Source organism: Peromyscus californicus, unplaced genomic scaffold (assembly GCF_007827085.1).
Source record: "Peromyscus californicus insignis strain IS unplaced genomic scaffold, ASM782708v3 Scaffold_11__1_contigs__length_118956290, whole genome shotgun sequence".
In the NCBI taxonomy this organism is placed as follows: Eukaryota; Metazoa; Chordata; class Mammalia; order Rodentia; family Cricetidae; genus Peromyscus; species Peromyscus californicus.
The window spans coordinates 103,214,466-103,239,900 of record NW_026294402.1 but is presented as its reverse complement, the minus strand read 5'-3'; the positions used below and the strand labels follow the sequence as shown (position 1 = coordinate 103,239,900).

Below are 25,435 nucleotides of genomic sequence, written 5' to 3'. Positions count from 1 at the left end.
CGGTGGGGTTTCCCCCTCGCACGCGTCTCTCGGCGGCGGCGAAGCCTGACGTGTGCGCGTGTGACACGCGCGGGCGGCGGCGGTGAGGGCACGGGCGGCGTGGGCCGCGGGTGGGGCGTGAGGAGTCGGGAGGGGTGGGAGCACGCGGGGGACCCGTGGGAGGGCCCCTGGAAGCCTGGCCTTCCGGGGAGAACCGGAGCCGACTGGACTCGTCCTTGCTGTTGGGAACAATCCGAACAAACAAAGCTTCCGCCTGGGAAGCACACAGCAGAAAGGGTCCAGGAGCTTGGAGGGCCGCTTCAGACATGGTGTTGCGTTATACTTACGTCCTGAGGGAGTCGCGTGAAGGTCAGGGAGCAACTTGGAAGAATTGGTTCTCGCCTTCCGTCATGTGGGTCTTGGGGATCGAACTTGTGTTCTCGGGGTCGGCAGCAAGCACCTTTGCCTGTTGAGCTATCTCTTTAGCCCTTGGAGAGAGATTTCTTTTTTTTTTTTTTTCCTCTTGCTGTGTTTAATATGAAACAGGAGAATAGACAAATAAACTAGTCTATAAAACAGCAGGGATTATGCTTAAATCAGAACACTCTGCTCCAAGCTTTTCAGCTAATTGTAGGACTCCTCCAGACACCTACATGGCCGTAGCAACTTGAATTCAGCCCAGGAAAACACTGGAAGCCAAGGTACAGTGTGGAGAGAGATTCTTGACCAGACACTATGAGAATTAACAATTCCTCCTGGCGATTATGTGGAAGAGGACCAGAAGTCTGAGGAAGAGCCTGGCTTTTTCTGCATTAAAGGAAGAGGGGTGTGAGGGGATATAGAGGATATAGGACATAGGGTGTGGAGGGAGGTGCTGGAAGGATTCGCAGAGCTGGGACAGGAGAATGGCAAATTCTAGGACAGCCTGAGCTCTAGGGAATTTCAGGTCTATCTCTTGTTAAGTAGTGGAACCCTACCCCCCCACACACACACACCCGGCCCCCCAAATTAAGCTGGAAGCCAGACGGTGGAGGCACAGCCTTTAATCCCAGCACTTGGGAGGCAGAGGCAGGCAGAGTTCTAGGACAATCAGGGCTACATGGAGAAACCCTGTCTCACAGAAAAAAAAAAAATCTCAGAGGAGTCACTCTGACGGCTAGGACCACCCTCTTTTCACACACATTCTTTATTCATCCAGAGCTTTTCTTGTAGAGATAGTGGCTTCACTTTCTTCTTTCATACTTTCTTTACTAAAGATGGGTTGATAAATGAACAGGGAACCCTGCACTTGAAAGGTTCAAATCTGTGCATTTAAGGTGTCATTTACCTTGATGGATAGGCATATTGGAATGGCTTATCTTGTATTCTTGTCTGGTAGAATCATTAAGGAAAGGGCTGTTCTGTGGAAAGTTAAAAGCTCATTTAGCTAACAGGAAACAAGTAAAAGCACAAAGGACAAGCTGAGGCTGAGGACATTAGCCCATGTGGGCCTTAGACATACTCAAGAGAATAATAAGAATATACCCTTGCCCTTTGTCGGAGACAGCCTCTCGATAGGTAGTCCATGGTGGCCTTGAACTCTCTGTCCTCTGCCTTGGTTTCTCTAGTGCTGAAATTATGGATGTGCCCCACTATGATTGGCATTATCACAAGTTTTTCAAAATAAATTTTATTTATCTGTATGGATGTTTTGCCTACATGTTTGTCTGTATACCACATGCATACAGTGCCTGAGGAGGCCAGAAGAGGGTGTCGGGGCCCTCAGGACTCAAGTTAACAGATGGTGATCTGCCAGCCATGTGGGTGCTAGGAATCAAACCTGGGTCCTTTGGAAAAGCAGCCAGTACTGTTAACCACTGAGCCATCCCTCCAGCCCCTATCACAGGGTAGCACTGTGTAGCTCTAGCTGGCCTGGAATTCACTATGTAGATAAGGCTGGCTTCAAATTTACAGAGTTCTTCCAGACTCCCTATGAAGCTTAGGTTGCCATTAAACTTGTCCCAGTCTTCCTGCTTCCACCTCTTAGAGTTAAGATTACAGGTGTGTAACCAACACATCTGGCTCACTGTGCAATTTGATAGCAGGTAAGGTCTTACTTGGGGCACATTAAGTAGTGGAATTTCTCACCAGTTGGATCAGAACAAAACTGCTGAAATGTTCTTACATGTAATTAGTACATTTGGAAATGTTATACTGTATTAATGTTCTGGATATTTCTCTGTTCTCTAATAGAAGTATTAAAATGAATTTTAATGTCTGGAATATCAAAGAGATGCTCAGTATTCCCTCAGGCTCTGGGTAAGTTTCCTAGGTTTTGGTTTTTTTTTTGTTGTTGTTGTTGTTTTGTTTTGTTTTGATATTTAAGTCCTGTGGTTTTATTGATTTCCTAGAAATTCTCATTCCTATAGCTGGAGTGGCTGTTGAATAATGCTAGAGTTTCTATATTGCCTCTCTTTTTCTTCTCCTCCATTACTGCTATTCCTTTTTATGCTTGTCCTTTTCCTCTCACTTATTTTCTGATTGGAAAAGTGATGTCAGTTTAGGGGAGATAGCCCAGGGTAAAGTGTTTGCCTGTCAAGTGTGAAGACTTGAGTTTGAATCCCCAAACCCATATAAAAAGTTGGGCACAGTGACATATGCCTGATATCCCATCCATGGTGAGTTGAGAGATAGAGACAGCTCTGGAAGCTCACAGGCTAGCCAGCTTGGCATGTGTGGCAAAGTTCCAGTGAGAGACCTTGTCTCCAACAAAAGATGGAAGGCACCTAAGGACAAGCAAGCACCCAGTGTTGTCCTTTGATTTCCATACAGATGCTGTTCATACACGCACCCACCCACTCACCCACCCACACGTACACCTGCATCCACATGACTATGCATTTGAACATCTACACAGACACACCTGTAGATAGTATCAGTGAAGCTCTGTATATCAGCTCTGTATACAACATTCAGTCTTGGGACTGGATCTGTGAGAATCAGATATAGAGCCCCAATCTTGAAACTGACCTGAATTAAGCAATGCTTTTGGAATAGAAAGAAATAAAATAAGTACAGTGTTCAATGTCTGTTTGTGTAATGTAATTTGTAGCTGTTCTGAAGAGAAGAGCCACTCCAGCTACCAGCAAAACCCAGTGGGATACTGTGCATACTGTGTCCACTGTCCACTGAGGTTTTAGACTAGTGTCCACCAGACTGCAATAAACCTACCTTTTCTAAACTGGGGGGAGGACTCTCTGAAAAGGGATTTAAATTGTTTTTTGCATGCCTTCATCACTGGATAGTTTCTTTCTTTCCTAACACTTTCCCAAGGAAACTTGCCAATTTGATTTAAAAAAGAAAAGAAAAACCTAGGGTCTGGAGTGATGGCTCCAGTTAAGAGCACTTACTGCTTTTGCAGAAGACCCAGGTTCATTTCCCGGTGCCCGTGTGGTGGTTTACTGCCATCTGTAACTCCAGTTCTAAGGGATCTGACACCCTTACCTCCTTGGGCACTAAACACATGGAACATGGTATACATACATACATGCAGGCACATCCACATAAAATTAAGTAAATATTATTTTAAAACCCACTCTTCTTTTTATTTCTCCAAAAGGGCTTGCTGTTTATATAAAGTAGAGAAAACTTTGTTTAATTCTGTCATTTCTATCATTGCTTTAGGGCACAATCCTATGTCAGGCTGGGCAGTGGTGTCTCATGCCTTTAGTCCCAGCACTTGGGAGGCATAGGCAGATAGATCTCTTGAGTTCCAGCCTAGCCTGGTCTACAGAGTGAGTTCCAGGACAGCCAGGGCTACAGAGTGAGTTCCAGGAAAGGTGCAAAGCTACACAGAGAAACCCTGTCTCGAAAAACCAAAAAAAAAAAAAAAAAGAAAAAAAACTTTCAGAGATACAAGCATTTAGTCATAGTAAGGCTTAATTTGTAGTTAAATTTTTCTACATTTATTGTGGTGTGTGTGTGTGTGTGTGTGTGTGTGTGTGTGAGAGAGAGAGAGAGAGAGAGAGAGCGAGCATGCACATGCTATAGAATGTATGTAGAGGTAGAGGACATGTGGAGTTAGTTCTTTCCACACGTGAGCCTCAGGGATTGAATTTAGGGGCAAGCACTTTTACCCACTGAGCCAGCTTGCTGGCCCCATTTCTTGTTTGTCTAGACAAGGTTTTGAAATGCATGTGCAACTGCTACTTGACCCATTTCTAGTTTTGGGGGTTTTTTGTTGTTGTTGTTTGTTTGTTTTTTGAGACAAGGTTACTCTGTGTAACAGCTCTGGCTATTCTGGAACTCACTTTGTAGACCAGACTGGCCCTGAACTCACTGAGATACGCCTGTCTCTACCTCTTGAATGCTACCTCCAAGTGCATGGGCCACCACCCCCCGGCTGTGTTAAGGTCTTACATAGCACAGGCTGCCTTTGAACTCCTTATATTCCTGCCCCCATCTCCTAAGTGCCAGCATTACAGTAGGAATTGTAGGAGCCACCATACCAGGCTTTGTGGATGTTTTGTTTTGTTTTGTTTTTGTTTTTGGAGACAGGGTTTCTCTGTGTAGTTTTGGTGCCTGTCCTGGATCTTGCTGTGTAGACCAGGCTGGCCTTGAACTCACAGAGATTCGCCTGGCTCTGCCCCCCCGAGTGCTGGGATTAAAGGCTTGCACCACCACCACCCGGCTTGTTTTGTTTTTGAGGCAGTTTCTATACATAGCCCTGGCAGTTCTGTAACTCACTATGTAGACCAGGCCAGCCTTTAACTCACAAAGATCTGCCTGCCTCTGCTTGTGAGTTTCTGGGATTAAAGGCTTGTAACAGGGTTAAAGCCACCCCCAGCTCAGGCTCTTGTGTTTGTATTGTTACAGTTCCTTCTCTCTCCAGTCCTGTTCCCCTTCCTTCACTTTCCAAATGTTAGGTTAAAAATATGTATTTTCATAGGTTTAAAAATTCACAAAAATGGCCGGGCAGTGGTGGCACACGCCTTTGATCCCAGCACTCAGGAGGCAGAGCCAGGCGGATCTCTGTGAGTTCAAGGCCAACCTGGTCTACAGAGTGAGATCCTGGATAGGCACCAAAGTTACACAGAGAAACCCTGTCTCAGAAAAAAAAATTCACAAAAATGATATGTAATAGAATTCACTTTAAGTAAAGTTCTACTTTTTTTTTTCAGATTTATTTATTTATCATGTATATAGTGTTCTGTCTACACATATCCCTGCAGGCCAGAAGAGTGCACCAGATCTCATTACAGGTGGTTGTGAGCCACCATGTGGTTGCTGGGAATTGAACTCAGGACCTTTGGAAGAACAAGCAGTGCTCTTAACCTCTGAGCCATCTCTCCAGCCCAAGTTCTACTTTTTAAATTTTTTTTGTGTGTGTTTGGGGGAGGGTACACATGCTATGGTATGTGTATGAAATTCAGAGGAGATGATTCTCATCTCCTGCCTTTATGAGTTCCAGGTTGTCAGCTTACCAGGCTTATGTGGCAAGTGCCTCTACCTGTTGAGCAGTCTTTCCCTAACAGTTTTTACTTTTTTGTACTCAAAATTATTTTTGGCCAGACATGATGGTGCATACTTTCAGTCCCTACACTTGGGAGTCAGAAGTAGGCGGATCTATGTGAGTTTGAGGCCAGCCTGGTCTACAAAACTAGTTCCAGATTGTCCAGGACTACACAGAGAAACGCTGTCTCAAAAAAACAATAAAACAACAATGAAATTATTTTTGTTTTGTTTTGGTTTGGTTTGGTTTGTTTTTTCGAGACAGGGTTTCTCTGTGTAACTTTGGTGCCTGTCCTGGATCTCACTCTGTAGACCAGGCTGGCCTTGAACTCACAGAGATCTGCCTGGCTCTGCCTCCCGAGTGCTAGGATTAAAGGTGTGCGCCACTGCTGCCCGGCACAAATTCGTTTTTTTAAAAAGAAGTCCCTTAATCCCTAAAAGTTTTATAAACTTTTGTCTAAAAAAATAGTGTTATAGCTCAAAATGCTGTGATACCGGAATAGTTGTGTCCATCCTTTCTGTTGAATTTCCATTTGCTTGTTCTCCAGTTGGCAGAATCCAAATGTGGGCATTCATAATTTCCTTGTGGTTCTGTAGAGGTCATCGAGGCAGTGTAGAGAGCACTTAGAGGTGAACACAAACACACCCAGAGCTACAGAACAGAGAGACCCTGTCTCAACAGCAAAACAAAATACTCTGAAGTAGTGGCTGTGCGTTATGATTTCATTTGTTCAGGATGTGTGTTTACTTAATGTTTTCTTGCTTCATTTCAGGATCACTAAACCATCTAACTGGAATAGTAACCAGACTGATGGTTCTTCTCTCAGTGATTCCCAGTTCCTCTTTGGATCTCAGTTTTGTCCAGAAAATTCAGAGATTCTGTCCACATCCTTGGATGTTGGTGCCTACTCAAGACATCCAAAACAGACACAACAGAATTCTGTAGATGTGAGTCTGATTTCCAGCTAGTTAAATTTTTCTTTTTGAGACAGAATCTTGATGTGTAGGCCAGTCTAAATTTCATCTTCCTGTCTCAGCCTCCTGGTTATTGGGGTTATAGGTATAAGCCACCATCCTAACTCTGATTTCTGGAATTTCACTGCATATATTTCATAGTTCTTATGCAGAGAAACTAAAAAGAGAATTATTCTATTGGAATATGAACATACCCTAGAATTGTACTCTGAAGATTTACTATCCTAAATGAATTAGTGCTTGATTGATGACATTTGGTTTGGTTTAGCTTGGTTTTTGAGTCAGGGTCTCACTATGTAGCCTTGGCTGTCCTGGAACCCTTTATATAGACCAGGTTATATATATCAAGGTATATAGCCTTGAATTAGAGATCTGCCTCCTCCTGAGTATTGGGATTAAAGCATCCACTACCATTCCCAGCTGATTCATGACTGGCTTAATGAACCTAGAAGTCTGAAATTTAAAACACTTCTATGGCCAGGCAGTAGCGACCCAACACTAGGGAGGCAGAGGCAGGCAGATCTCTGTTAGTTCAAGGCCTGCCTGGTCTACAAAGTAAGTTCCAGGATAGCCAGAGCTACTACACAGAGAAACCCTATCTTGAAAGAAAAAAACCAAACCAAACAAAAACCACTTATATGTATAGTTTCTTTTATTGCCAAAACAACATAGAGTAGTGTCAATCCCTTGACCATTTGTTTTTTTTTTGTTGTTTTTTTTTTTTTTTTTTTTTTTTGGTTTTTGGAGACAGGGTTTCTCTGTGTAGCTTTGCGCCTTTCCTGGAACTCACTTGGCAGTCCAGGCTGGCCTCGAACTCACAGAGATCCACCTGCCTCTGCCTCCCGAGTGCTGGGATTAAAGGCGTGAGCCACCACCGCCCAGCGACCATTTGTTTTTTAGGAGAGGCAAATATTCATATTTCCTAGCCTAATCATATACTATTATGAAAATTCATAAGAAACAATGGCTTTTTAAGATGAATTTATTTGTTTGTTTTCTTAGACAAAGTCTGGAACTAACTTTGTAGACTGGCCATGAACTCACAGAGATCTGCCTGCCTCTTGCTTGAGAATCCTGGGATTCAAGGCATGCACCATCATACTTGACGCTTTTGTAATAAAGGGGGTTAGAACAATGATTCAGTGAGACAAGGGCTTGCTTATAGACTTGAAGACCTGAGTTAGAATTCCTAGAGCTCATGTAGAATTCAGGCTTGGCAGCACATATCTGTAACCTTGCACTCATTCAAGGAGATGGGAGAGAGAGACAGGAGTCCAGCTGTTGTGGCCACATTGCAAGACCTCTGAGCAGGACCACCACAGAGCCAATATGTGATGCAAAACACAAAGGGGTTTATGACAAACAAGCAAACCCGGACCTGGTCAGCATCCAACATCTGACACAGTGGGTGGAGGAGGACGGCCCTGAGCTCTCAGAATGAGGGGTTTTTAAAGGGAAAAACCGCAAACAGGGTGGTACAAGCCTTGGGGTCAAATGATTGGGTGAGGGTGTATAACCTTTGAATTTACTGGTTGGGGGGTTACAGTTTTCATTTTTGGGCAGGCCTGGACAAGTCCCAGGCTTTGTCCTTGAGCTGCCATGGAGACTATCTGGCTTCACACGTTCACATTGACCCATGCACGTAGCTCTAAGTTGGTCAGTGGTCCCAGACAGTAAACAATTGACTGAACATTGAACAGTCAGAGTACGTGCAAAAAGGGAGCTACTGCAAGGACTATGTCTTTTGTTCATGGCCCTCCCAGAAACTGCTTGCTCAAGTCTCAGAAAAACTGAAATTGAGGCCTGATCTCTGAGAGAAGACTGAGCAGCCTGTTGTGGCATCTACTTGGTCCTTGCACAACAGGCCAGCTAGCCTGTCATATCCAGCAGTGAAAAACAAAGACCAACTCTTCTTCCAACACCTGAGATTGTCCTCTGACCTCCACACATGTGCCATGGTACACACATGCCCACAGTCATAGACACACACACACACACACACACACACACACACACACACACACACACACGATTAAATAAGTAAAAATCAGCCCCTTGACTTAAAGAAAAGGAATAAAGTGACAAATTTTATTTTTTCAGTCTGTTGATGGAACCTAGGGCCTAGTAGGGCAAGTGTTTTACCAATGAGCTATAGACACAGCTCTCTAATTTTTTTTTTTTTTCTGGAGCTGAGGATCGAACCCAGGGCCTTGGCACTTGCTAAGCAATCGCTCTACCACTGAGCTAAATCCCCAACCCCCAGCTCTCTAATTTTTAAAACATTTATTCTTGGGGCTGGAGAGATGGCTCAGCAGTTGAGATCACTGGCTGCTCTTCCAGAGGACCAGGTTCAGTTCCCAGCATCCACATGGCAGCTCACAATTTTCTGTAACTCCAGTTCCAGGGGATCTAACACCTTCACACAAACATACATGCAGGCAAAACACCATAAAAAGAAATAATTTAAAACATTTGTTCTTTGACAATTTCATATATGTATGATGTACTTTGGTTCCCATTATCTTCTCTCATATGCTTCTCCTTCCCAATAAATCCCTTCTTCCCAGCAAGTTTCCCACTGCTTTCCTGTGTTGTTTTATGGCCCATTACAATTGCTTCTTATTGTGTCTTTGCTTCTGAGACAGTCTCATATTGTCCTGGCTAGCCTCAGACTCACTGAATAGCCAAACTAACTGTGTAGCCAAAGATGACCATGAACTTCTTTATTATTATTAATTTTACATGTATTTATTTATTTGTTTTTTATTGTTTGTGTCTTTGGGCACAGAGGACACCTTGGTGGAGAGGGTTCTGACCTTCTACTGTGTGAATTCCAGGAATGGGGCACAGGTTGGCAGGCTTGGTGGCAAGCATCTTTACCAGCTGAGCCATCTCCTAGGTGTGACTTTGATCTTTTGAACCTCCTGGCTTGCACCACTACTTAGTTAACTTTTTATGAAAACTAATAACATTTATTTATTTATTTGTGGAGGTTGAGTACTGTCTTACACAATGTTCTATTGCTGTGAAGAGACACTATGACCAAGACAACTCTTATAAGAGAAAGCATCAACTGGGGGCTTGCTTTTAGTTTCAGAGGTTTGATACATTATCATCATGGTGGGGAGAATAGCAGCATGCAGGCAGATGCTGGAGCAGTAGCTGAGAGCTACATCCTGATTTGTAGGCAGGCTTTGTAAGCTTGGCATGGCTTTTGAAACCTCAAAGCCCAGCCTCAGTGACATACTTCTTCCAACAGGGCCATACCTCCTAAGCCTTCTCATCCTTTTAAATAGTGCCACTCCCTAGTGACTAAGCATTCAAATATATGAGCCTTTGTGGTCATTCTTATTCAAACAACCATAAGCACTGAAGTCAGAGAACTTGTGGAAATCAGGTCTCTCCCAAGTTCCAGGAAACAAATTTAGGTAGTCAGGCTTGGCAGCAGGTGCCTTTACCTAAACCATCTCCCCAACCTATTAAAAACGGGATGAATTGTGCCAGGCATGGTGGTGCACACTTTAATCCCAGCATTTGGGAGGCAGAGTTACGTAGATCTCTGTGAGTTGGAAGCCAACCTGGTCTTCAGAGCAAAGTTCAGGACAGCCAGGAACTACACAGTGAAACCCTGTTCAAAAAAGTCAAAATCAGGACCTAGAGAGATGGCTCAGTGGTTAAGAGCACTGACTGTTCTTCCAGATAACTCGAGTTCAATTCCCAGGACCCACATGGCAGCTCACAACCGACTGTAATTCTAGTTCTAGGGGACTGGATACCCATGGCAAAACACCAATGCACATAAAATAAAAATAAATTCAAACAAACAAACAAAAATCCAAAACCAAAAAATAATTGATGCTAGTGATATAAGACATAAATTGACTTCCTGAATATTTAGAACACATTTTTCCTAAGAAATAAAGGAAATGGCTCTTTGTACTACAGCTTGTGCACTTTATGAGCCTTGTGGAAGTTATCAACAGATACTGAGTTCAACAGAAGCTAAAAATAGCTAAAAAATATATATTTTTTAAATTTTTTTATATTTTTTTATTTTTTTTTTTAATGCCCAATGCCGTTTATTGAAGGAGGGAGGAGGTCTTAAATACAGGCTTACAGCACAATGGGAGAACCCTGGAGGGCAGAAGTTCGCTACAGATGTTTTACAATCTTGCATCTAAGCTGTTAACGCCCATTATGTAGGATACACAGACAAGGAACTTCCCTTAAGCATTCAGGAGGGTGGAACCTGGCAGGGAATTAGCATAGGGAGGATATCAAGGTCAAGGTCAGCAAGCAAGGCAACAGTTACCCAAAATGGGGGCCAGGGCCCTACAGGTTCCCCCTTTTACTAAAAAATGAGCTTCTGACTTAGGTTGCATGGGACGTCAGCAGGTCACCTTACCCGTCATGGAGACATCTGCCCAGGCCACACAGGTGTTCTGTCTTAGGTTGGTGAGCGCCACCCCCCCCCCAGGCATTACCCGTCTCTGAATACTCATTACCATACAGGCTCAATCGTGAGCTAAAAATATATTAATGTGAAACTTTTTTTTTTTTTGAGACAGGGTTTCTCTGTGTAGCTTTGCACCTTTCCTGGAACTCGCTTTGTAGACCAGGCTGGCCTCGAACTCACAGAGATTCACCTGCCTCTGCCTCCCAAGTGCTTTAATACCACTTCTCAGAGACAGAGTAAATCATCTTCTGTTTTTTCCTATAAATGTATTCAGTTGGTTTTGAACCATTTTAGTTAAAATTTTAATATTTCTGTGCTGTTAAGGTAGAAACTGTATTAACTTAGAAAGTTTCTTTATTATAATTTCCTGGTAGATACAAATAATGGAGCTCTGTGCTTTATTTGCAACCATATGCTTGGTATTTAAATGCCATTAAATTCTGCATTGTACAGAGAAGAGTGTGTGGAATTTGATGTTGATTTTTTTTTTTCGTTTAACAGAATGAACCTAGTATTTTCACGAAATACCAGACAAAGCCCCAGTTGTTTGGAGGCGATACAAAGGATGAAGGCTTGTTTTCTCTTCCTTTGCCAGTTGGAAAATCAAAAGGACTCTTGAAACAGTTTGAGGAAAAAAAACAAAGGACAACGGACAAATGTGACAGGTACACACACCTTTTAAGAGGATGAGAAAGCTCATGTTTTCTGAAGAAAACAAATGTACTATCAATAATCAAATAATTCAATTTCAGCCAGGGGGCAGTGGCGCACGCCTTTAACCCCTGCACTCGGGAGGCAGAGCCAGGCGGATCTCTGAGTTCGAGGCCAGCCTGGTCTGCAGAGCAAGATCCAGGACAGGCACCAAAGTTACACTGAGAAACCCTGTCTTGGAAAAAAAAAATTTCAATTTCAGTATAATAGCATGTATTAGGGTTGTGCATAGGAAACAGAAACAGAATCAGTATTACACACACAGTGTGGGGTATCAGTGACAGAGAAAGATAAAGAATCTGATTTATTATGGAAATCCCATAAATCTGTCATATGCAAGCTAGAGAACCAGGGAAGCCAGTGATATAAGTATGAATCAGAGGGCCATAGAAGGCAGGTGAGAGATGGCTGCTCATTAAGTCTTGAAGTTTGACCTAGGAGCTCCAGTGTTTGGGAGCAGAAGAAACCGGATGTCACAACCCAGGAGGGCAATCTTCCTTCTTTTGTCTCTAGTCAGGTCATCATTATTTTGGGTAATGTACCTGCACATTGATAAAGATTAACTTGGGTTTTTTTGTTTTAAGGGTATCATGTAGCCTGCCCACCCTATGTATATCAGCAGTAGTGCTTACTTAGCACGACAGGACTCTAGGTTTATTCTCTATCTCCATAAAATAAACAAATATTAAATGAAAAAGAAGGAGGACAACATTGGAAGCTGAATGTTGGGGTTTGCACCTGTAATCCCAGCTTTTAGTTGGCAGAAGCAGGAGGGTCAGGAGTTCAAGGTCATCTTTGGCAACACAGTGAGTTCTATTTGCAAGTCAGTTTGGACCAACTACTGCAGACTTTATCTCCAAACAAAAATTGCAAAGCACTCTTGCTTTTCTTTACTTTGCTTGTGTATTAGTTTCATTTTTGTTGCTGCCTATTATAAAATACCCAGACAAAAGCAACCTGAAGACAAAAGAGTTCACTGGGCTCCCAAGTTTAGGTTACAGTCCGTCTTTGTAGAGAAGTCAAGACAGCAGGAACATAAAGCAGCTGGTGGCAGCGCATCCCCAGTTGGAGAGCAAAGAAGAATGCATGCATGCATGTCCTCTTCCCTTCTTACACAGTCCAGGACCCACACCTAGGGAGTGATGCTGCCCACTTTTAGGCTGAGTCTTCCCATGTCAATTAATGTAATCAAGACAATCACCAAGAAATATACCCACAGACTATCTTAATCTGGATAATTCTTCCTGAGATTCCTTTCTCAGGTGATTCTACATTGTGTCAAGTTGACAATTAAAACTAGCCATCACAGTGTGTGTGTGTGTGTCCCCGTCCCTGTCTATGGAGACCAGAGGTGAGCTTCAGATGTTTTCCTTTATCATTCTCCATCTTTTTTCTTTTCCACCTAATTTTTTGTCTTGGTAAACTTTGACCTCATGGATTCATCTTTCACTAGCTAGCTAGCAAGTCCCAAGGATCTTGTTTCTGTCTCCCCAGCACTGGAATTAGAGACATGCATCACCGTGCTTGACTTTATGTACATGCTGGGGCTCCAAACAGCAAATATTCTACCCACTAAGCTGTTTTCCCACCCACCCTGCCTTGGTTTTTGAGGCAAGGTCTCTCACCAGGACCTGCGGCTCACTAATTAGGCTAGCTTAGCTGGCTGTTGAGACCCTGCAATTAAAAGAGTATGGCCTAGCTTTTTACGTGGGTGCTTGGGATAGATCTCAAGACCTCATGTTTACGTAGTAAGTACTTACCCACTGAGCTGATTTCCCAATACTCAAACTCTAGCCTTTTAATTTTTCTAATATGCTTTTGTTTGTTTGAGACAGGACCCCACTGTATAGCCCAGACTGGCTTTAAATTTGTAGTAATCCTTCTGCCTTAGTTTCTCAAGTGCTGGGGTTATAGGCATGAGCCACTAACACTTAGCTAGTAATTCCTCTTTGCTTTCCTCAGTGTGAATTGTAGATTTGAATGTAGCTTTTTGTCTCTGGAAAACAAAAACTCTATTTAAAAAAATGCAAAATTCAACTAATATTATATTGCTTCTGCCTAAATTTCTGCCTTCTAATTTAATTTTTATCTTTCCAGATCATCTAGCATAGGATATTAGATGACATTTATTATTATTGTTATTATTATTATTATTATTATTATTATTATTATTATTTTGGTTTTTCAAGACAAGATTTCTCTGTGTGGCCCCTGTCTGTCCTAGAATTCACCAGGCTGGCCTCGAACTCACAGAGATCTGCCTGCCTCTGCTTCCTGAGTGCTAGGATTAAAGGCATGCGCTACTATCATCACCAGACTAGATGTGTTTATGGTACATGATTTTTGTCTTGTGTAATGCTGGTAATTGAACATAGGGCTTCTCAAACATTAGGCAAGTGTTCTACCACTGAATGATACCCTCAATCCAGTGTAATAGATGAATTCTTAAGCCCAAGTGTAAGACTTATTTTCTCACTTTTTTTTAGATAGGGTCTCACTATATAGAGCAGGCTGACTTTGGAACTGCCAGGTATTCAACTACCTCTTCCACCCCTCCTCTCTCCCAGTGCAGGTACTAAAGGAATGAGTCACCATGCACAGCTAGATGTGGACAGAATTTCTTTTTCTTTTCTTTTTTTCTTTGAGACAAGGTTTCTCTGTGTAGCCCTGGCTGTCCTGGAACTTGCTCTGGCCTTGAACTCAGAGAGATCTGAGATCTGCCTGCTTCTGCTTCCCCAGTGCTGTTCTATATGAAGTTTCTTATTCAGTTGATTAAGAAATAACCCCCTAGGATCATTAGGGGGGCTATTACTGCACTTCCCAAGGAGCTGGGTTCAGTTCTCAGCACCAACATGGTCGTTCACAACCACCTGTAACTTCAGTTCCAGAGAACCTGATGTCCTCTTCTGGACTCTGGGGACACCAAGCACACACGTGATGTACATACATATATGTAGGCAAAACACTCATACATGTAAAATACAAATTAAATTTAAGCCAGACGTAATGGCACATTCCTTTATCTCAGCATTTGAGCAGAGGTAGGTAGATCTCTGTGAGTTCGAGGTCTGGTTTCCAAATTTAGTTCCAGGACAGCCAGAGCTACATAGTGAACAGTCCTGAAAAAACGAACGAAACAAAAATTTAAACCGGATGTAGTAGTGCATGTCTTCAGAAAGCAGAGGCAGGCAGATCATTAATGTTCAATACCAGGCTGGTCTACATAAAGTTCCAGGCCAATGAGGGCTACCTAATGAGACCTTATCTTAAAAATGAAAAAGAAGCCCAGTGGTGGCGCACGCCTTTAATCCCAGCACTGAGGAGGCAGAGACAGGTGGGTCTCTGAGTTCAAGGCCAGCCTGGTCTACAGAGCAAGTTCCAGGATAGCCAGGGCTACACAGAAACCCTGTCATGGGCGGGGATGAGGGGAAGAAAAGAAAACAAATATATCTCTCAGCTGGGACCAACAAGATGGTGCTTCCTGCTAGGCCTAACAGTGAGCTGAATTCAATCCCTAGAGCCCACATGGCAGAAAGAGAGAGCAGCCTCTTAAAAGTTGTCCTCTGACCTCCACACATACAGTACACACACACACACACACACACACACACACACACACACACACACACACACACACACAAATACACAAATGAGAAGAAAAGAAAGGATATCAGAAGCCAAGCATGGTGGTTTTCTCTCTAAATTCTCAGCATTTAGAAGGTTGAAGCAGGAGCATTACCAGGAATTGCAGACAAGACTGGACTAATATGTAATCCTACATTAAAAACACTGACTGAGGGACTGGAGAGAAGGCTCAGCAGCTAAGAGCATTTGCTGCTCTTGTAGAGGACCCAGGTTCAGTTCTCGGCACTCATGATAGCTCACAACTGTAACTCCACTTCCAGGGGATCCAGTGCTCTCTTCTGTCCTCCAATAAATACGTACTTACAGACTGCTCATGCACATAAAATTATAAATATTTAGAATAAAACCTGAAAATACATTGAATGGGTAAAGGAACTTGCTACAAAACCTGATGACTTGATTTAATCCCTGGGACTCACATGGTGAAAAGAAAGAACTAACTCTCACAAGTTGTTCTCTGACCTCCATGTCTACAATACACACATACACTCTAAATGAATGTAATAAAAAAGGCAGGGGGCCAGTTGGTGGCTAAGCCTCAGCGGTAAAAATACTTATTGACAACCTGACAACCTGACTTTAATCCCTGGAATCTCTGTGGCTGAAGGAGAGCACCAACTCCCTCAAGTTTTTCTCTAGCCTCCGCATGGGTGCTGTGCATTTGTGGGTGCACACACACATGAAATAAATGTAAATTTAAAATTTAAGAAACGCAAAATGTGTAATTTAAAAAAACTATTTGTGTGCATGGTTTTGTTTGCTTGTTGTTTTGAAACACAGTCTTACTATGTAGCCATGGTTGGCCAGGAGCTCTCTATGTAGGCTGGCCTTGAACTCACAGAAATCCACCTGCTTCTAAAATTAGGAAAAAGAGCTGGAGAGATGGCTCAGCACTAATTGCTTTTGTGGAGAACTTAGGCTTGGTTCTCAGCACCCACATGGTGGTTCACAAACATCCTTAAAACTCCAGTTCCAGAAGATCTAACAACCTCTTCTGACCTCCTCGGACATCAGGCATGCGTATGGTGCTCAGAGACACACAATGCAGACAAAACACTCACACAAAATAAATAAATCTGGGCTGGAGAGATGGCTCAGAGGTTAAGAACACTGGCTGCTCTTCCAGAGGTCCTGAGTTCAATTCCCAGCACCCATATGGTGACTCACAACCATCTGTAATGAGATCTGTCTCCCTCTTCTGGCCTGCAGGGATACATGCAAACAGAACACTGTATACATAATAAGTAAATAAATCTTTAAAAATAAATAAATATAAAAAAATAGGAATAAAAGGAAAATAAAGAAGCAGCAGAATGTAAAGAAGAAAAATGTGATGACTTGCACATTGGAACTCAGTTGAGTTTTGGCTGGATAACTGAGATTTCTCAGAGTTTCCAGCTCTGATCAAGCAATGTTTTGATGCTAGATGAACACCCGCCATAATCAGATGTTATATGCTATTTCAATATGGCACAAAGATTTATTCTCCCCCCTTTTTTTCTTAACTATAGTGAGATGCTGTACAACTTTGTTTCTCATTTTCAAGAAGTCATTCACAAGGTAAGTTGAGTTAAGTTGCAGCGAATTAGAGCATTGTGTATCTTAGGAATGGTAATCATTGTAGTGACGTCAGCAAATGTAGCTAGCAGCATGTTTACCATTTCATGATTCGATGACAAGACAACAGTTTGTGCTTTTTTTGTTTTTTTCTCTTTTTAAAATTTATGTTTATTTCATGTGTTTGGGTGTTTTGTCTGCATATATGTCTGTACACCACGCGTGTGCAGTGCCCTTGGAGGCCAGAAGAAGGCATTGTATCCCCTGGAATTGGAATTATAGACAGTTGTGAGCCATCATGTGAGTGCTGGGAATCAAACCCTGGTCTTCTGGAAGAGCAGACAGTACTCCCAACCTGAGCCACTTCTCCAGTCCCCATGTGATTTCTTTCTTAATTTTGGGTTTCTTAGCTGCAGACATCTGTGGAAAAGTCTGAGGAACATCTCAGTTCAAGAAGCCAGTCTATTTTGGATTCTTTGGAGACTATAGCCAAGACAAGTGAGTGTCCCAGGTTTATTTTTGTCTGGTTCTTTTTGTGAATTTTTGTTAGCCTCTCAAGGTTGATGTTAGCAGTAGAGGGCACTAGTGAGCCATGAGTGTGACCCTTCTGACCTTAGCCAGGTTTCCAGGGTGTGATTCTATACTGTTTAAGATGAGAGGATAGGTGTATAAAGTTGGGCCTGGATAGTGGACCCTACTGCTATGTGACAACACTTTTTTGTTTGTTTTTATTTTGTTTTGTTTTGTGACAGGGTATCTCTCTACATAGCCCTGGCTGATTTGGAACTTATTACCAGGCTGTCCTGGAACTCACAGAGATCTGCCTACCTCTGCTTCCCAGGTTCTGGGATTAAAGGCTTGTGTTACCACACCCTGCTTGTAAACCTTTGTGGGTTGTTTTTTTTTTTTTTTTTTTTTTTTTTTTTTGAGAAAAGTCTGTCTGTGTAGGCCTGGCTGGTCTGGAACAGCTGAGTTATAAAAGTATGTATTAGAGAACATCACTTAGCTATTTCAGACTTTAGAATGTAGATGTATCCCCTATAACTAGAGTTACAGTTGTAAACTTCCACAATGTGTAAGTGCTGGGAATCGAACCCAGGTCCTCAGGAAGAGCAGGAGTGCTCTTAACCACTAAGCCATCTCTCTAGCCCATGCTAACATTTTAATCCCATGGTGGCTTTTGTGTGTACTACTCCTCTACTCAGTAATCTTGCTGTCTCAGGGTGTGGTAGTTCTGCCAGCCTTCATACCTCATGCCTAAAATGAATCAGCAGCTTCCCTAGTCTCACATGGCTTGCCCGATGTCCTGTCTATGGACATACTCCCCCTTAGGAGTTAGAAATATTCCAGTCACTTGCTGTTCTTCTCACTGCCTTGGTTTCAGTGAGAGTTGTTTTGTGGTGAATCAGTCCTGGTCTCAATGTCAGTTATAATGTGAGGTTTGTAAAATCCCCTTCCCCACCAATTAAGTGTTTTTACATGTAGATGAACGCCCTTATAAACAGTCAACGCACAATTCTCCTTAGCTAAATACTCCTGTAGAATTTTCTAAGAAAAGTAGATGATTATGCATCTGTACTTGTTTGCATTTTGTTTATTTTTTATTTTAAACTAATTCAAGTCAGCTTATTCACATGCCAAGGGATGAATTACTCATGATTTACAAAAAATCAATGCCTTTGAGTAGCTCATAAAATAATTCCCATCTGTCTGAAAAGAAGCACTGTACTGTTTATCTACTGATTTCCAACCTTGGCTACACACAGGGCAACTGTCCATCTGTTTAGAGATGTTAGAACTAGAACTGTTGCCCTCACAAGAATTAGCAATGCTGAGAACAGAGGCACATGAGGCTGTTCCCTTGTACAATGTGATAGGGTGACTCAGTTGTCAGTGCTCCAGTCAAGCTTTCTATTGCCATGACAGAAGAAGAGGTAAAGGAGTGCTGGGTGGTGGCACACGCCTTTAGTCCCAGCACTCGGGAAGTGGAGGCAGGAGGCTGTCTGTGAACCTGAGTCCAGCCTGGTTACAGAGTAAGTTCGCCGCCCAGCTTGTCATTTGTCTATTATTTATTGTTTATTTTTCTTTCTGCATCAGGCATTTCACACAAAGTATTTTATATAATCCTGAAAGGTATAGGTGCTTCTCTTTGTACTTATGGAAAAACAATTTATTAGGAAAAACTGTCCTTGTTTTGTATTTAGTTCAAGAGACTGCACAGGTCCAGCGTGACTTGATGTTTGAGGCAGTACGAGACAAAGGCAATATGGAACAGGCCATCCTTGAGATACAGAAGAGATTTGAAACTGTAAGTATAAATGCAAGCTCTTGCTTTGCCTTACCTTGTTATCCAGGCTTATCTTGAGGTGCTGCACCCAAGTGATCTTGCCCCAGCCTTCCAAGTAGCTGAGGCTAAAGATACATGGTATGCCCTGGTGTGCTTTTGGCTTTGTCTCTAAGACCAAGAGAGACACTTAGTGTGTGAGAAATTTTCATCCAAGACCAGAAACCAGGATGGTTCTTTTTAGTAAGTCAGGATACAGCCTACCCTCGGGGTTCCCTGGCAACATGTGTACTCAGGCCGTGCTCACAGTGAAGCTATGCTTACTCTGTGAGAGACAAGCTAATAGGTTTTCTGTCCCCTGACAATAGGTTTCTCTGCCAACATAGTAAGCCAAGCTGGGAGGTGGTGGCACAGGCCTTTAATCCCAGCACTTGGGAGGCAGAGGCAGGCGGATCTCTGTGAGTTCAAGGCCAGCCTGGTCTATGAAGCGAGTTCCAGGACAGCCAGAGAACTGTTACACAGAGAAACCCTGTCTTGAAAAATAAAACAAACACAGTAAGCCAGATCAAGTCGAACTGAAAAAGTATAACAGGTTTATTTGAGCAAATAACCAGAGAAGACATACCCTGGAACTAAAGCAGGGGATTACATAGTTTGTAGGTGCAGGGTGATGATGTGTTTGCCACAAGCTGGTCTAGTATGGTCTAGGCGGGGGTCTTGGGCTGCTATCAGCAACAGCAGAAGTTGCAATAGTTACCAAGAATGTGGAACAGGGCTTTTGGGCCCTTTATCTTTGTTGGAGATTCTCTGAGAGGCAGAGTTTGGAGAGAGAAAATGGGACTTTCCGGATCAAGCAGGAGTAAGGTGGAGATTCCAACCAAACACAAGACTTGGTCCACTGGTTGGTTCTCTTAGTTTTTTTTGTTTTTATATTTTGAGACAGGGTCTCTCTCCTGTAGCTCAGGCTGTTTAGAAGCTACTATGTAACTCAAGCTAGCCTCAGATTCAGCTAATCCTCTTTTTAGTTTATATTTTAAAATTAACTTGTTTTATTTTTTTTATATATAAGTGCTTTGCCTACATATATGTCTCTGTACCGTGTTTGTGCCTTGTTCTCATGGAAGTCAGAAGAGGGCATTAGATCCCCTGGAACTGGAGTTAGAGATGGTTGTAAGCCATCATGTGGGTGCTGGGAACTGAACCTGGGTCCTCTTGCAGAGTGCTTTTAACCTGTGCTCTAAGTCACTGAACCATCTCTCCAGCCCCCATGCTAGTCCTCTTGACTCAGCCATCTAAGTGCTGGGATTAGGGTCTGAGCTCCCATACCCACATCTGCTGTCACATTTTTTTTTTTTTTTTTTTTGGTTTTTCGAGACAGGGTTTCTCTGTGTAGCTTTGTGCCTTTCCTGGAACTCACTTGGTAGCCCAGGCTGGCCTCGAACTCACAGAGATCCACCTGGCTCTGCCTCCCGAGTGCTGGGATTAAAGGCGTGCGCCACCACCGCCCGGCTGCTGTCACATTTTATTGTGACCATCACTCTCCTCTTTCTCACTACCTTCCCCAGAAACAAGCTGAGTTTATGGAGATGAAATCCAACCTGAAGAACCTTGAAGTTTTAGTTGCCCAGCAGAATAAGGACTTCCAGCAGCTTTGTGAGAAGCTGGGCCAGTTCAGTGTGCCTGGTGTTGTAGAAGAGCTGAAAAAACTCATCTCTGCACCTCAGGTAGCTGGGCGTCTGAAAGACAGCACCTCCCAGACCTCACCAGCTCAGGCCCAGAGCCTTCATTTTACCAGGCAGGAAAAATACACCTCTGAGGAGCCAGCTGCTCAGCAGGCCCAGGTGTCTCCTACAGGGAATCCCAGTAGGAGTTCTAGGAGTTCCCAGAGGCCTAGGGAGTTTGGCATCTTGGATGAAGGAGCAGAGAGTGATGTTTTTCAAAAGGCTACATTGCCAACAGATGGGCCCCATAGAGGAAATGAGCATTTGAAGAACAAGACCATGCAGACTTACTGCAAGAACTGGGTTATCACCACCAGAAGCCTCAGTAACCACTGCTCTAGCCTCCCAAGCCAGAAGGCTGGCAGTGACCAGGAACTAACTGCCCAAGAAGCCTCACAGCTGGACTTAAATAAGTTTGAATCCAGAGTGAAGAATGTCTGCCCCAAATATGAAGCCCAAAGCATGTGTTCTGACTCGTTTGAGCAGTCAGCAACTGAACAGAAAGGCAGAACCCGAGGAAAAGGGAGGAAAGGCAAGAAGCAGCAACCCAGGAAATCACAGAGAGGCAGGCTTCTATCTAGGAAGCGAGAACAAACCCCAAGGAAGGCCTGTGCTTTCATCGCTAAGCATGCAAGTCCCCAGTCTCCAGTTTCTAGCCCACAGGGGCCCCTCATCAGTTGGCGGGCTCCAAGAAGCTCCACAAAGTCAGCCCGTCATATTCTGGGAGGAAGAGTAAGGACCAGTAAGACAACAAGGGAAGCACATGGGGGAATCCTGCAGTCTACCCAGCGCTCCTCCCCAGACCAGGAGTGCTTATCCAGCAGTTCCCAGGGGGATCAGCAGATAAATTGGTTCAGTGACCTCAGCCTTGAAAACCCAGAGCCTCATCTCTGTAAGAAGGGAGGGAAGAATTTGCTCTGCGATCCTGATTTTGACAGCAGTGATGATAACTTCTAAAGCTGCCAACAGTGACTTCAGCTGGTGGTTCGTTGATCTCAGAAAGACAAACATTTGGACTGGGCAGTAGCATACAGTATCTGAAGCTGGCTTATCCAGCCTCAGAGTCAGAGGCCCTGGCTGATGGTGGTCAGTAGGAGGTGGGTGAGAACCCAGTATTATGGGCACTCATGACAAGGGCATAGAAGTAAGTACATCCTCAGTTAAGAGGAAGAAATGTATGGAGATAGTGATAAACTGACAAGCTCTGTTAGCTATGGTGAGGCATCAGGAAGGCAGTTGTGTGTATCTGGTAAAAGGAAGGGGCATAGCTTCCTTATGAATACAATCTAGAAGAACTCTCAGAATTCTCGTGGCTGCATGACTAGCTCTTGAAACAGTCCCTACACCTGATGGATAACTTTCTGAACCTCAGAATTTTATTATTATTTTTCAATCTAGTTATACTGTCAAAGAGTTTTGTCTTTTGCATGAGAGGACATGTTACAGGACACACTATTAGACAGGAGTTCATTGTGTAGGCTTGCTGGCCTTGTATTTACAATCCTCCTGCCTCAGCCTCCAGTGCAGGTACTACAAGCATGTCTCAATTCTCAGCTGTAAATCAGTCTACTTAAGAACAGAGTGTTAGCTGGGCAGTGGTGGAGCACTTTAATCTCAGCACTTGGGAGGCAGAGGCAGGTGGATCTCTTTGAGTTCGAGGCCAGCCTTATCTGGTCTACAGTGCTAGTTCCAGGACAGCCAAGGCTACACAGGGAAACCCCATCTTGATAAAACCAAAACCAAATGAAAAAAAAAAAAAAAAAAAGGAGATGCCTGTGAGAGTTGGACATGGTGGTTTATAACTGCAATCCCAACATTCAGGAAGCAGAGACCAGAATTGCTTCAGATTTGAGGCTAGCCTGGTTTACATAGGGTGTTCTAGACCTATTATGGCTACATTATGAGATCCAGGGGTGGGGGGTGGGGGTGGGGGACTGGCTTTGAGAGGTGATATAGACCAAACTTCATAGCACTGGGACTCCTAAGCCAAGTGAGTGTATTATTTTTTTCCCTGGCTGTTTTTCTCCATTCAGTTTTTCAATTACTTTTGTTGTTATTTGTTACTAAGTCACACATAACCCATACTGGCTAGCCTCAAACTCATTATTGTAACCAAAGGTGACCTTGAACTACTTCTGATCCTCTTGCCTCTACACCTGGCTTCAATCACTTTTTTTTTTCCTTCCTAGGGTTCAAACCTAGGACCTTGTGCATTGTACGGAAGTATTCTACCACCAAACTATAGCCCTTCAATCACTCTTTTGAACTAACTGGTCTTTGTTTAAAAATGACATAATAATATCTAATACCTAGTATGCTAATTAAAAATAAATCGAGCCTGAAAGATGGCTTGGCAGTTAAAAGTATATACTCTTGCCAAGGAGCAGAGTTCTGTGTCCAGTACCTACAAAAGGCAGCTCACAACTGCCTGACTCCAACTCCAGGTCATCTGATGCCCTCTTCTGTCTTCCTTGGGCACCTACACACACACACACACACACACACACACACACACACACACACACACATACACACATACACACACACACCTACACCTGTTGCTTACACACAAAGACATACACACATACACATTACGAAGAATAAATCTTTCTTGAGATTTGTCAGGCTATCCTATAACTCAAAGAGATCTGCCTACCTCTGCCCCTAGAGTGATGGGATTAAAAGTGTACACCACCAAGCCTGGCAAAATTAAACTTTTTAGAAAAATAATTCAAAAAGCATCTCAGGGTCCCAAATTTCCCACAGAGTTCTAAATAAAATGCAAAAACAAGACCAAAATAATCAAAACTAATATATTTGTAGAACTTCCTATATTGTTAGAAAGCAGTAGACTTTTTTTTTTTTTTTTTAATTTCAAGACAGGGTTTCTCTGTGTAGCCTTGTGTCCTGGAACTTGCTCTGTAGACCAGGCTAGCCTCAAATTTATAGTGATCTGCCTGCCCCTACCTCCCAAGTGCTGAGATTAATGGTGTGGGCACCGACCCCTGGCCAAGCAATAGGCTTTTATATTAGACTTTGACATTCCATTTATATCTTGTTGATAGTTTTTGTTATTTTTGTTTTTGAAGACACTGATTACATGGAATTCATTATAAAGTCCAGACTAGGCTCAAACTCATGGCAATTCCCTTTCTTCAGCCTCTCAAATACTGGAGTTGTGGGCATAAAACACTATGACTGACTTTGAAATTTTTCAATTTTTGCAACACATACATATTTCTTTGTAATTAAAAAAAACCACTAAAACCAAAAATGGGCTGGAAGATGGTTCAGCAATTAAATCACTTGCCATACAAAAGTTCAGATCCTAGAAATCCACATAAAAATGCTGTGTAGGTGAGTCAGCCCATCTGTAATTCCAGCCTTGGAAGGTGGAGACAGAACAAGCTGGCTAACAAAACTAGCTGTGTCTGTGAGTTCTGTTTAAGAGATCCTACCTCAATAAATAGGTGATTGATTGAGGATGACTCCTAAAATCAACTTCAGCTTCCACATGCATGTACACCCACACCCACATGTGCCCACACACCACACATGCATGTGCACCCACACCCCACATGTGCAAAGTGGAAAAAGAAAAACAACAAACAACAACTAAACCTCTGGGTGTGGTGGCACATGATTGTAATTCAGGGGGGTTGGGACAATAGGACCCAGGTTCAATGCCAGCCCAGGCTACACAGTGATACTGCATCTCACAAGAGAGAGGGGGCAGGGGGAGAGGAAGAAAGGGAGGAGAAGAGAAGGGAAGGGAGGAAGGAACAGAAAAGGGGTAGTGAAGGAAGTCAGTTGGGGAGAAGCTTCATGGAATGAGTGGTTTCCTGGAATTGCCCGTTTCTAAGCCAGTTTCCAGCCCCCGGAGACTAAACTGTTACAGAAAGAAGTGACTTTCTTTTAGGAGTGTGTTCCCATATAATTCTGTAGGACTTGAATCTACCTATGATACCATTGGCAGAGTGCCAGACCGTTCTCTTATTTCCAGACCAAGGGCCTTTGTAGCCTGGACCTCCCACATATGTGGACAATCACAGCCGTCTTCTCTTAGGCCAACGTAGTTCCAGCCTGGATTCTGCCTCAGGCTGTGCTGGCCTCTTCTTCCTGTGGACCATATAGGCTGGCTGTTTACTCTCCCTCTGCAGCCTCCATCGCAGCCCCTGCTGGGCTCCATTGCCTGTGCACAGAGAGGTATGAGAAGCTGCAACCCCACTACCCAAAAGGCTCCTTCCAGCCCTTCCCTGTTACTGTTGCTCACTAAGCCATCGGAAGGAAGCTTCGAGACCAAAGGACCTTATTTCTGGTGAACAATGCAGTAGTTGTTATACTTTATTTTTATCTTTGTTGATGTTTGTTGTTTTAATATTTTTATTCAAAGTTGAGATCCTGTGAATTTACAGTGTTTTTCAATTAGTGTTAATGACTGAGCCCTTTTTGAACCATGTAACTGTAAAATGCCAGAGATGCCCTAGTCTTCAGCAGTCCTTCACTTTGTGTGATTCAGTGTTCATGTGCGGGCTGGTTTATAGACGTAAGTGGGAAACTCAAGACACTGCCTGTCTCTGGCAGTCAAGGGTACTCTGTTTCTTCGTTTATTCCTGT

At 43.2% G+C, this 25,435-nt stretch overlaps 1 protein-coding gene across 2 annotated transcripts; it reads left to right on the top strand.

Moving 5' to 3' along the window:
* On the top strand, positions 1–25,304 carry Iho1 (interactor of HORMAD1 1). Of its 2 annotated transcripts, none has more exons than XM_052720948.1 (8): positions 1–82; positions 2,212–2,277; positions 6,243–6,417; positions 11,402–11,565; positions 16,768–16,816; positions 17,224–17,311; positions 19,018–19,121; positions 20,663–25,304. In XM_052720948.1, exons 2-8 carry the CDS (start codon positions 2,222–2,224, stop codon positions 21,773–21,775), a joined length of 1,749 nt encoding a protein of 582 aa, XP_052576908.1. In that variant the 5' UTR covers positions 1–82; positions 2,212–2,221; the 3' UTR covers positions 21,776–25,304. The 2 variants fall into 2 exon arrangements, with proteins under 2 accessions (XP_052576908.1, XP_052576919.1); XM_052720959.1 differs by lacking the exon at positions 1–82 and adding an exon at positions 174–680.
* The last annotated feature ends 131 nt before the right edge of the window (positions 25,305–25,435 follow it).

Excerpts from the sequence above, each read along its gene's own strand:
- Iho1 (XM_052720948.1), top strand. The coding sequence starts at position 2,222 with ATGAATTTTAATGTCTGGAATATCAAAGAGATGCTCAGTATTCCCTCA. Across the intron at positions 11,566-16,767 it reads ACAACGGACAAATGTGACAG|TGAGATGCTGTACAACTTTG; the intron begins GTACACACACCT and ends TCTTAACTATAG. Across the intron at positions 17,312-19,017 it reads GGAGACTATAGCCAAGACAA|TTCAAGAGACTGCACAGGTC; the intron begins GTGAGTGTCCCA and ends TTTTGTATTTAG.